The sequence below is a fragment of the Pinus tabuliformis genome, chromosome 8 (genome assembly GCF_031772625.1).
Source record: "Pinus tabuliformis cultivar Carrire ecotype Pingquan chromosome 8, CPIR1, whole genome shotgun sequence".
In the NCBI taxonomy this organism is placed as follows: domain Eukaryota; kingdom Viridiplantae; phylum Streptophyta; class Pinopsida; order Pinales; family Pinaceae; genus Pinus; species Pinus tabuliformis.
In genome coordinates, this window is record NC_142294.1 from 1,413,179,800 (window position 1) to 1,413,192,096 (window position 12,297).

Consider the following 12,297-nt stretch of genomic DNA (forward strand, 5'->3'; position numbering starts at 1 on the left):
CAGAAGTTCCATCCCTCCTCTATATTTTAATCTTTTTGGACATGAGGGATCATTACACATAAAGATCGAGCACTTGTCTTGTTCGGCTCATTAAAACTATCGAAAAGTCATCTCTTTTGTATTATTTTATACTTTTTCGGACTTAAGGGATTACATCACGAAAAAGGACTACTGGAGTTACCTTTACGTCTCTTTTTAAACTCTCTAAAATTGAAAAGGATCGAGTTATCTTTGTCATTAAACTCATTAAAACAATAGTGACAAACTTGTCCATGCATACAAGAGCGAGTTTCACTGTCGCTAGGCTCGTTAAAACATAGCGACAGGTTTACCCGAAGGGAAAATTATAGAACAAGTATATGTTATCCTCCTCAAGCTTGACAAAAACAAAGAGGTACTGGTCAGCAATGACTGGGGAAAAAGGGAAGAAAATTTGAATAGCTTCATTGGTAGCAGGTCGCTCTTGAACATGACACTTTCACTCTGTCACCATGATTGAGTCGGGTTGGGTTATTCCGTTCACCGGTCATATCACCATTGGTCCACCGTACCATCCATTTTGGGGTTAACACTACCAATCCATTTCAGCGTCACTGATATGTTCAAGAGAAGTCACTCAGAGAATTCACCAACCTAGCTAACGCCTCAACCGCTGCAATACCTTCACTCTCAATTTTTCATGACCACCACCCTAAACCTTGTATCATCAAATCGTTTTCACCTCCACAAAATCATTTGCTCTGTTTCGCGTCGTAGATGTGGGATTCATTAAGGCCCTCCTACGACGGGTCACTTCTTGTCGACATCAACTCATTATTCAAGAAGTTGACTTAGGAACAACCCTTTCAGTACTTTGAAGTTTGCATGCCTCAGTGGCAAGTTTCTCACTTCCGGTGACAAGTTTACATCAATGGCCTTCAACCAAAAGATTTTGCGTGGTGTTCGACATCAGCTCATGTATTCACACCACGTGAATTGTATTGCAGTACCTTTAGGGTCATTATCATTATCGGTGATTCCTCTCCTGCCTGTTAATGACTTACATCATTAGCTGGTAATCAGGCAATGTCTTTCCATGTTCGACATCAGAACATCTTTTCACATGGATCGACTTGCACTTCTGGTGAAGATTGAACGAGTTTGAAGACCCCGGATCTAGTTTCATCCATCCGGGCTGCGATATATTCAGCAAAATAAAGACATCAAATGTACATCATTGCTGCATAGACAATCATCCAAGCTAAGGGATGACGACTCTACCAGAATCATTAGTCTGCCACACAGATGATTGTCTGTCCTATGTACATGAATATGAATTTATAAAGTTGAGCATGGGAATGCCCGCCTCAGCTAGATCATGAAAATATTATGAAGATAATGTATTTTATTGTATCTTATTACAGGTCACCTTCTAGCTCGAAAAACCTCGGATCCTCATTATAAAGTATTTCACCCGACATCAGAAGATTTACGACCTCATGCTTTAGGGGGAAACTGTTATAGACATATTTGGGCACTGCAACCCCAATCACATATATCCATAAACCAAGGGCTTATAAACCCCTAAAAGTGTTGTTTCATACCCTAAAGGAACAAGGTTAGTTGATTACATAATTTCCCAGAAGTTCTCCCTGAAAAACTGCTCAGAACTAGTCAAAATTGGACCATACAGACTGCTCCATGCTAAGGGTACGATGCATCACACCTATTACACACAGGGCTTGTGATGCATACTGAGAAGCCCTTCTGTAGGGTGTGATGAGCGAAAGTAGACAAATGGCAAAAACAATTTGCTAGGTGGAAACTCAAAGAATCTTCTAGAAACTGCTCATATGACACTTGCCTCTCTGAATTCTCCCAGGGATGAGTAAGACATCTGAAATCTTTAGAGTTCATAACATTTAGAGTAAAACAACAACAAATACAGACACCCAAACCTTTAGAGTTCATAACATTTTTCCAAAAGTTTTATCCCATGCTTCAAACATAACTGCAGGAGGATTCGCCCAATCACAAAACAGTGCTGCGTTGAAACTTTCCATGGCCGACCCAAATAGCCTTTGTAAATTTTTGGGTTGGCATAGTAAGCCCTCATATATTCTTCAGTTCCATTGATAGTGAAGTTATGGAAAAAAAATCCTGTGGGCTCGGCTGGATCTGTTCGACCCTGTGCAGTGACAGGATTTGATGATCCTTTGTCTGAGTTTATTTGACGAGGACGCAGCAGAATGAGACAGTTTTCAAAGATGGCTGCCGAGTCTCCAAATATGAAGTCAACAGTGCCTTCTATTCTGCAGTTTCTATAGAACTGACGAAGAATATGAGTGTACAATGTATCCTGGTGGCCAAGAAAGGCACAGTTGTAGAAGGCAGAGTGATCACTATTTACTCTTAGGGCTACCGCTTGTTGACTACCTGGCCCTGCTGCATTTTCGAATGGTATATCCCGTGCTAAGAAGCCATCAGCATTTACAGCTGCAATTGTGAAAACAAATAAATTAGCAATCCTCAACATCTAAAACAATATTTAGTGGGATCGAGGAATATGGATTGATTGAATTTTCCTTTGATAAGAGTTCAAAACCAAAGAACGATGGTAATTGTAAGTATTAAATTCCGTCTTTGTTTAGAAATAGCATACACATATTTATCTAGTTATCAGAATAAACAGAGGATCCAATTTTAGCATATGCCCATTGAAATTTCTCAAACTTACAAACCCCAATGCATGTTGAAAGACATTACACCTATCATATGAAAGGGTTCCAAATATCTTATTCTTATAATGTAAAACGATAATTAATTTTTTTGCTGCTTTAATAGGATGAAAGAAGTGCAGAATCTGCAAAAATAAATTTTATTGCTCTCTTCTTTTCAGCAACCTACAATCTGAAGAAAAGCATTATTGCTTCCCTTGCAAATGACGGATTGCATTCCAAGCACTGCTGGATTTTGATTGTTTCCTTCTCCTCTCATTTGTATTTTGTTGATGCTTTCTAGATCAGCATTCCTTTGCAAGGGAATTAATCTGGGTTGAACTCAAGTAGAAAATTTCTCTCTCATTAATTGGATGGTCATTTTCACAATTGATTGTCTCCAAAGAAGTCTTGTTAGCCAAATCTCTACCTTTCCTCAGGCTTTTAAGTTTAACCAGCATGCAGGCCCTCAGTGTTGTGGTTTGGCATTTTTATCCAGTAGTTCTTAGCAACATGGCAGAAAGGGCACACTTTATGTCCATGCAGAAGGAATTGGAAGCAATGGTAGTGGATTCCTTGGCCACAGAACTGAACAAGCGTTTAAAGCCCTTTGGGTTCTGCAAGAAGACCCATAAAAATCTGCAAATGTATCAAAGAGAATTGCTTCCTAGATCATACTTGTACAATAAGTGATCATAGTAGAAGGTCATTTGATTGTGAAACCGTTGTGGGATTCAATCCAAGTGACCTGAATTTACTGTAGATAGATGTCCTCTTTGATATCCATGTTTATCTCCATTCAGGGGCTAGGATGTCACTAGGGCATCTAGAGAATAGCTAAAAGGAGGGAGGCACTCTTTGAAGAACTGAAGACGCCTTTAAAAAAACAGCACATTCGCTAGACAAAGGGGCCTGTGGAGGCAATCTAAAAAAGGCAAAGGGCCAGATAGGAGTTTCCCGTGAAGAAAGAAGACAAGTCCAAAAATGCTCTCAAGGAAAAAGGGATGAATGCCAAACTGTTTGTACAATGGGTTATGGAACTGTTTGTTTATGCTAAATCATACACTGTAGCATGAGGAATTGGACTGTCTCAGCCTGCGCGCAGTCAGGTGGTAACGAGGTAGGCCCCAAGATTTCAACACCATATAGTACTATAGGTCTGTTAATTGTGTCAAAAAATGCATCTCAGAAGAGATGTCCTGAAAATGCATATGGAAGTATTGTCGGTCAAGCATGGAGAGAGACCTATAACCCTTTCTAAGTTTGGGTTGAAAGACATGCCTTAAGCTAAACCTAAGGGCTATGGATCAGATCCCATAGATGTATAAGCAATGGTAATCTCCACCTCGCTTCCTTTGAAGAAGAAGTGGAAGTTTGTTAGGGTGCTCTTGGATATTTAAATCACAACCTCAGTTTCACTAAGGTTCACCACCATCATTCTATGACCATCACATTGGCAGGGGCATCAAGCTATCTCTGAATGTCCCTAGGGGAGGAGGCTAAAAGGATCAGATCCTCTGCAAATAAGAATAAGGTAAACAAAACATGGTGTAAAACGTAAACATCTCCCTTGTGGAAGCACTCGCTCGGTTATGCTCTAACCCATTAATGTATATCCCATGGAATTTCATGAAAGCAACTATGAGACACTCAAAGATGCCAATTTCACGTAGTCTCCAGAACGATAATTCCCTTGGAACAGAGTCCAAAATCCTTCTGAAAATCCACAAAGCAACAGGACTTTAGATGAGGGACGTCAGCTTCCTTGATAATAGCACACAGGCTAAAAATGTGGTCACTAGTTTCATAATCTCTTCTAAGACTTGGTTGCCCCATAGCTTTGAATTTGTTCCTCTCTATATGTTGAGAAAGCCACACGTTCACGCCCATAACATAGAGTTCGACAAAGGCACGCCCAATCATAATATTCCTGCAATTATTTCTATCAGAAATATCCTTCAATTGGAAGATGGGGTGGATGATATTTTGAGACCATGAAGAGGGAAAGCCAATGCAAATTCAACTTGCAGACCTTACTCATCTACTTCTTTGCTGGTGCTCAAGATCCTAACAACTCTTTTAATTTCTCTTGGGGTGAATTAGTGACAAAAGGTGAGAGAGGAGAGAATATGGACTAAGGTTGACCCGAAAAATCACAGAGGGATGTGGTCCGCAAGAACCATGTGTAATGATCAAAACATGTTGGAAGAGCAGATTTTCCAATTTCAATTCAAGGCATCTCAAATCTGCTAGGCATTCCAATTTCTATGGAAGAACGTCTGACCCAGATCATATTGTCAAAGGACCAAACTCAAAAGAATGCATAGCCTCTTTTACAGAGTTTTGTGAGAGCTCACTATGTCTACGATGTAGCAAAACTGACTACACCGGGCTCTGTATACTGCTGTAACAGGATTTGGTCACATGCAAGGCAATTGACATTGGGCCTATCCCTTGGTTGCTCAGATCTCCACAACCAATGCAGAATCGAACATATAATTTTGTCTCATGAAATGTTTTCTTGTCAATGTGCCATTGGCAGTCCAATACAATCACATGCCTAAAAAATGCATACACCTGTAAAATCTCTTGTTTAATCGGCTTGACCCGCAACAGCGTGCGGCAACTACTTCAATTAGAACTAGTTTCCACTGCAGGCTCCAGCACGGCATAACTAGATACTCTAGGCAAAGTATACAGAAAATTACAAATTTGAAAGGCCTGTTTCCCAAGCCACTTCCATTCAAAGACACTGTAATATAGCAGGAATTTACCACATAATACAATCTCGATAGAACTGGTGAATTTTGTATAACAACCTTCAAAAGACCATTTTACTTGTCCACGACGATCATAAAATGCTTTTACCTTCTAAAGTAGAGCTGCACTACAAGTTTGCCTGTCAATGATGTACGTTCATTAAAAGGTTCTGGCCTTATTGCTTTTTCTAGCATATTTTTTAACTTAATCATTGATGCTGATCTTGCAAGTGACAAGTTATGTTCCTTATATCTATTTCACTGCCCTCCAAGTTGACCCCTGGCTCAGACACAGACATGACAGCCTTGGCATTAGTGTGGTCAAAATAAAAGACTTGAACGGTATATATGGCCTACATAAGTCCAATCTCCTGAGACATCATCCCATCTATAAAGGCACACAAAGGGTTTTAACCTTCAACCTAGATCCCAATCAAATCAAAAATCACACACTGACTCTGCAAGGAAGGAGCATGTACTTGAACCGTGAACCTTGTCAACTCAAAATCAAAAAACTCCTTACAGAATATTCTATGTTGGAAAAGGTCAAAGTACTTATGACCATTTATAACTAGAACAAAAACCTCCATCTAATTTTTTCTATGGAAGAACGTCTGACCCAGATCATATTGTCAAAGGACCAAACTCAAAAGAATGCATAGCCTCTTTTACAGAGTTTTGTGAGAGCTCACTATGTCTACGATGTAGCAAAACTGACTGCACCGGGCTCTGTATACTGCTGTAACAGGATTTGGTCACATGCAAGGCAATTGACATTGGGCCTATCCCTTGGTTGCTCAGATCTCCACAACCAATGCAGAATCGAACATATAATTTTGTCTCATGAAATGTTTTCTTGTCAATGTGCCATTGGCAGTCCAATACAATCACATGCCTAAAAAATGCATACACCTGTAAAATCTCTTGTTTAATCGGCTTGACCCGCAACAGCGTGCGGCAACTACTTCAATTAGAACTAGTTTCCACTGCAGGCTCCAGCATATGACCATCAAGAGCATGCATTGTCGTTAACAATGAGAGTCGCAATAGCTCGTTCCCTGATCTGCTAGTGCTTTTTAAGGCATAAAAACAAATGAGAGCAGAACAGAGTGCACATCTAATGGTTGTGGGGCGAGTCCCCGTCATAGGATGTACATTCAGGGCAGGGCAGCTAGATAATTTGTTCCTTAATTCGATTGATTCTTCATACTGTATCCAAAATTCATAATTCGTTCTCCAGCCTACCAGATCTAAAATTTTCTAGTGAAGAAAATTACACACTAACTCCTTCTCTGGCGATCCAGGTTCGAGTCGTACATACCTGAGTGACTTCGGCAGAGGTAACCCAAATGACAACCACAATGCCAATCAGCACCAGCCCTGCTCTGTATTGCCAATCCATCATTGGGAATGGCCCTCCCAAATCTCCTACCAAACAGCCAAAGAGCGAAACACCGGCCCAGCTCGATTGGACAATTGCCCGCCCTTTCAGAGATACTCTGAACACACCGCCATTTTCCATGATTCGGCCTTTCAATTTGTGCACACACGAAATCCCTGCAGGTGTGGAAGGATATTCCCGCGGATGATAAAGACGGCCAAACCAAATCCAGAGCGAGGGCAAGCGTTGATCTGCGAGGGCAAGCGTTTGATCTGAGGTACAAACCCTGCTGCCCGGATTAAATTATTCGATGAAACGCCTAAACCGTTTGGGCAACCCCGATCAATGGCTGAAATGGTTGCAATCATCTAACATATAATCCTGTGGTTTACAAGATGACAGGTAAGCAGAGAGGGGAGTTGATCTCAGAGGGAAACGCCTTACGGCGTAATTAAAAAATTCTCTTATGCTATTAACTTTTCACTTATATGATTTGTTTTCTTTCAATAAAAATAATTATTTCCTCAAATTTATTATTTTTATTGTGATTGGGAAAAATATTTTGAATTTAAAATTGGATGGACCATAATGAAGTCAAATAATTAAATGAATAATAATGATGTCAATTGTTTGTCAAATAATTATATGAATAGTAATAATGTGAATTGTTTGACCTAGTTACTTGCTATACATAAAAACCAAAACATTCCAAAAATAATGTAACCCGATAATTTTCCATAAAGATATATATAATGATGAATTTGAAGAAATCCAACATTCACACCATAAATAATAAACTCAACTATTCACCTCAATATACATAAGTTTGTAGCACGTTTCTAAAAGAACACTCCGTTAAATTTCGATATCGAACATAGATGCAAAACATCAATCGAGATAGGCATTATGCTTTTAAATCCCTTTTTCCCAATACTTTTTGAACATTTTCCATTCACCTTGTTCTAAATATAAAAATAATAATTTTTTGATAATTTATAGTTTTATTTGATTAATTTCAATATAAATTTTATTCTATTAATATAAATTTTTACAATATTTTTTTATTAAAATAATTCATAATCTTTTTCTTAAAATATAATTATATATGAAGGAACATAATCTTTTTCTTAAAATATAATTATATATGAAGGAATGTGAAATGAAGAAATAGATATTTTGATTGAGATAATGGATTGGGCCCGGTTAATTATTATAGAGTTCTCATATTTATCCTATTGTAAGTGTCTTATTCATTTGCAATTTTTTTGGTCTAAGAATATATTATTGTAAGTATTTTGAACACTTAAAAAAATATAGAAATTGTATTTTTTTAAATAAAATAAAATATTTCTATAAAAGTAAGAATGATTACTTTATTATTGTTTACACTAAGATTGATTTACTTTATTTTTAATGATTTGAGTTATTGATTAAGGACAAATAAATAATAATAATTATAAGTATAGTTTGTAATAATAAAAGGATTTGTCTCAAAGAATACAGTTTTTAATGAAAGGATACTCCCACCTAGGTATATATATGGATCTTTCGTCGTTATCATATAATTTACACACACATAATTTATCTTTATTGATATATTTATATTCAAAATATTTTAGACATCTTCAAGAGAAAGGTTGGTTGTCACATTTTGTATTATAGCTTTGTTTTTAATCTTAACTATTGGCCATAAGGAGTATTATCCATGATAAAATAAATTTAGAGTTTCTTTTAAGAATTGGTCTTTGATCATGACTTTCCTTCACCATTTGAAGTTCAAATTTACATTACAACTTAAAATCATACTACTAAAACAAACCCGAAATTTTGTTTAAAAAAATTAATTCACTATAAAAGAAAAAACTTAAGAACCGAGCGATACATTTGTACTATGATACAATATATTATGATCCACCATAGTTTCATTTGAAGGTGTGTATGATTAATTAAGAAACTATATGAATTTTTTAGCAATATAATTAATTTATTTTATATACATTATTGTTGTTGTTGTTTTCTTTTCTTTTCCTTTTTTCTTTTATTTGAGGAAAAAATCATAGTTTTATTCAACTTTTTTTTTTCTTTTTGTCAATTTGTTTGTGTTCCTCCAATCTTGACCCGTGGCTTGAGGAGCCATAACCCAAGGGTATCTAATCCATCAAAGTTACCCGAGGATCACACCCGACCTAGGCCACACCAGCCCTAAGATGACTCGATTTTTTAGCATGTCTCTTCCCCCTCACATAGGTCACAACCACCCCCATGAGGTTTGATCCTGGGTCGCCTTGCCAACAAGGCCCATCCTAAAACGGTTGTGCTAGTGGGACTTGACATAATTTTATTCAACTTGAAACAAAAAAAAGATTTCATTTTGTAGATGTTGAAAATATCAAATAATATCATCCTTTTGACTGATGATAAATAATTGGAAAAACACATAAAAATATTACATATATTATGTTTAAGTTATGTGTTATAAAAATCACTTAACTTTTCCTTTTTTTTCCTTTTTTTCTAAACCTTTTGCTAAATCCTAGATTTGGATCCAATTGTTACCATCTCTAATTCATTTCTAGTTGTCTGCATGGAATTCTTTATCTAAGTTTAAGCTCTAAAAGGCATGATTTCTATTTATACCCTTCATTCATTTCTCTTTGTGTGTGCCTTCTTTCTATTTCTATAAAACTTGGGTCTTTGTTTGCTCAAAACCCATCTAGAGATGGGTTGTGATTCAAGACTAACCCATAACACCTCCATCTGATTAGTTTCCATGTTGATCCCATCCATCCATATGTTGACGGTTATTCATGGTTTCTTCCTCTTCTTCAGATAGGTGAGGGTCAGATACCCGCCATCCCTTTGGCTTATCATCGTGCCTCTTTTTCTCTTTTGGCATATTTTTTCCTGTGGGCATGTGTTATGCAACTGTCCAATTTAATAACAAATTCAAAATTTGAGTGTCATATTCTCATAATATAAAACTTAGGTCCATTGAAATTTTTTATGCTTCAGATGAATGTGACCAGGTAGACCTTTTCTAAGGTTAATCTTTACAAAAAATTTGGTAAATGTAAAAATACATTTTTTCTATTTTGTCACTGTCCATCTTTTTCAATTTTCTTAGAACATTTCCAATATCCTTTAAGACTTAACGATGTAACAAAGGAGGGAGATTGGGTAGTCTCAATATCATCATTATTGGAATCATCATATTTGTAACATCAAAATCTGGGAACCATCAAGTTAGAGCCCAACTCTACCCCAAAACCATGGCCCATCATTTAAGGCATACTCAAGATCTTTCTATGTGTCAAACTAAACAATGATGAAAACTTTGGAACATAAATAAATATCACATTTGGGGTTCCAGGTAGAGAAAACCTACTAGTGTAATGTGCAGATCTAGGCTAAAATCCATTAAATTTTCATATAACTTCCCTAGATTAGAGATCAAAAAATAGAGATATCACCTTCGCACGATTAACTTCCAATGTTGGTGCTAGTTCCATTTATTCTACGATATAGGGTCATGGGTTTTTTTTGGATATCATCTGATGGAAATTTTTCCTTCCCTTAAGATACTTCCTCGAAAGAGATAGACCCATTTTGGTTCGTAGAATAGGCAGCTTCTTTGTATGATATTGGGACATCTTATTTCCTAGTATCCAAAGCTCCACCACACCACCTTGTGAGAATGACTATGTTGTTGGCATTAAGATACAAGTATTGTCCTTGATGGCAACTCTACAGGTCAACTCAGTTTTGATAAGAGGCTAATAGGAATATTTAGAGGCAATAGGGTAGTGGTATAGAGGATCAGGAAGAGGGAACTAAGGACTATTGATCAGAATAAAGAAGTTGAAGGAAGAAGATGGTGTAAGAGCAGTTGAAGAGATACACGCAGGTTCACTTAGTCCAAGCAGTGTATACACGCAGGTATTCAGAACAAAAAAGGTGTATAATATACACACGCACTCCCGTAGAAGGCAAAGCTCGTACATGTTGAAAACCATGGTTTTGGTCTGAGGTATTTGGTCCAAGGTATCTTTCGACCGTGGTATTGACCCTAGGTATTTAGTCTGAGGTATTTGGTTCGTGGTATTTGATCCAAGGTATTGGTCCTAAGTGGATTCAGTCCATGGTATTGAGAAAGGCCAAAAATTGTATAAAGAAGAGAGGATCATAAGGCCAATGGGAAAGAGAATAAGATTCTAAGGAATACTTCTATCTGAAGTATATTTTATGTTGTAGGGTTATGTTTGGGACTAGATCTGAAATATTTATTGCACCTTGAGTTTAATATTGGATAAGGATCATGAGACCTGAAATGACTTATTCTTGAATGATATAATATTGGTTGAGGCTAGTTCTGATGTTCTGCACCTGTTTTATTCGTTATCTATCATGACCTGGGTTTGTCTAAAGTTTGGAATTGTAGCAAAGTTCTAAGTCAATATTTGCATATTTGTACGCAGGTTTGCTGAGTTAATATTTGCAAATTTGTATGCAGGTTTGTCTCGGCCAAAGAGCGTATACACATAGGTTCTGTTCTTTCAAGTAGTGTATACAAAAGAAAGGCTTGATGTTCAGAGATCATTGATCTATCAAATTAGTATTGTTGATTTATTGCTGTTGCTATTTTACTGTTGTCCATCAATGAAGTCTTCTTATATCTAAATGTAAATCTGAATGCATAAGGAGGTTGATATTTGATTGATTGTATAAGTGAGAAGAAGTGTTTTCTGTTTCCTGCTTGTGTAAAGTTATATAAGTTGACAGTAGATGTTCAGTATACTGCTAGTTGGTACAGTTTGTGATTCAGAGATTTTATGATTCAGAATCTTTAGAGGTATATGCAAGTTGGGCTAAATGAAGTAGTATATACATGTAGATTTTCTTCATTGAAGTAGTGTATATGATCTGACACATGAATTTTTGAGGTTTCATTTGGTTCTGAATGTTGATGCAAGTTTCTGGGTTTAGCACAATGTTCTGATGAAAGTGATCTGATTGTTTTAGATTAACTGCATGTGGGTTGATGAAGTTTGAGTTTCTAAATTTCTGATGGGTTATTGATGATTCAGCTTCTTCATATGTTTTGATATCTGCCAGGAGCATCTAGTCTGAAAATTCATGAAATGTGGTCCCTGGTGGAAGAGTGGAGTTTTTTATAGGCTGGCACCTACGTACTAGTAAACATATTGGCTAGTACAAGAGGTAGGGGGTTGGATCTTCCTTCCAATAGAAGCTAGAGAAAAAGAGAAGGTTGTAACCTTCTACAAGTAGAAGCCTGCATACTGGTATGAGTCTACACTGGTACAAGATTGTAAACAAATTTTATTATTATTAAAAGAAGACAAAGACGACAACAGTAGGTGGCTTTCACCCACATTGGGTTTCCACCTTAAATCTTGGTGTTCATGTGTGTTGCTTATGTGTGATGGTTTATTATGTTTATATT

General features: G+C 36.9%; 1 protein-coding gene across 1 annotated transcript; it reads right to left on the reverse strand.

Moving 5' to 3' along the window:
- Positions 1-1,905: 1,905 nt before the first annotated feature.
- On the reverse strand, positions 1,906-10,345 carry LOC149240882 (putative pectinesterase/pectinesterase inhibitor 51). The gene is made up of 3 exons (XM_089370344.1): positions 10,307-10,345; positions 6,777-7,122; positions 1,906-2,475 (listed from the first exon to the last, which is right to left on the reverse strand). Exons 1-3 carry the CDS (start codon positions 10,343-10,345, stop codon positions 1,940-1,942), a joined length of 921 nt encoding a protein of 306 aa, XP_089226470.1. The 3' UTR covers positions 1,906-1,939.
- Positions 10,346-12,297: the final 1,952 nt, after the last annotated feature.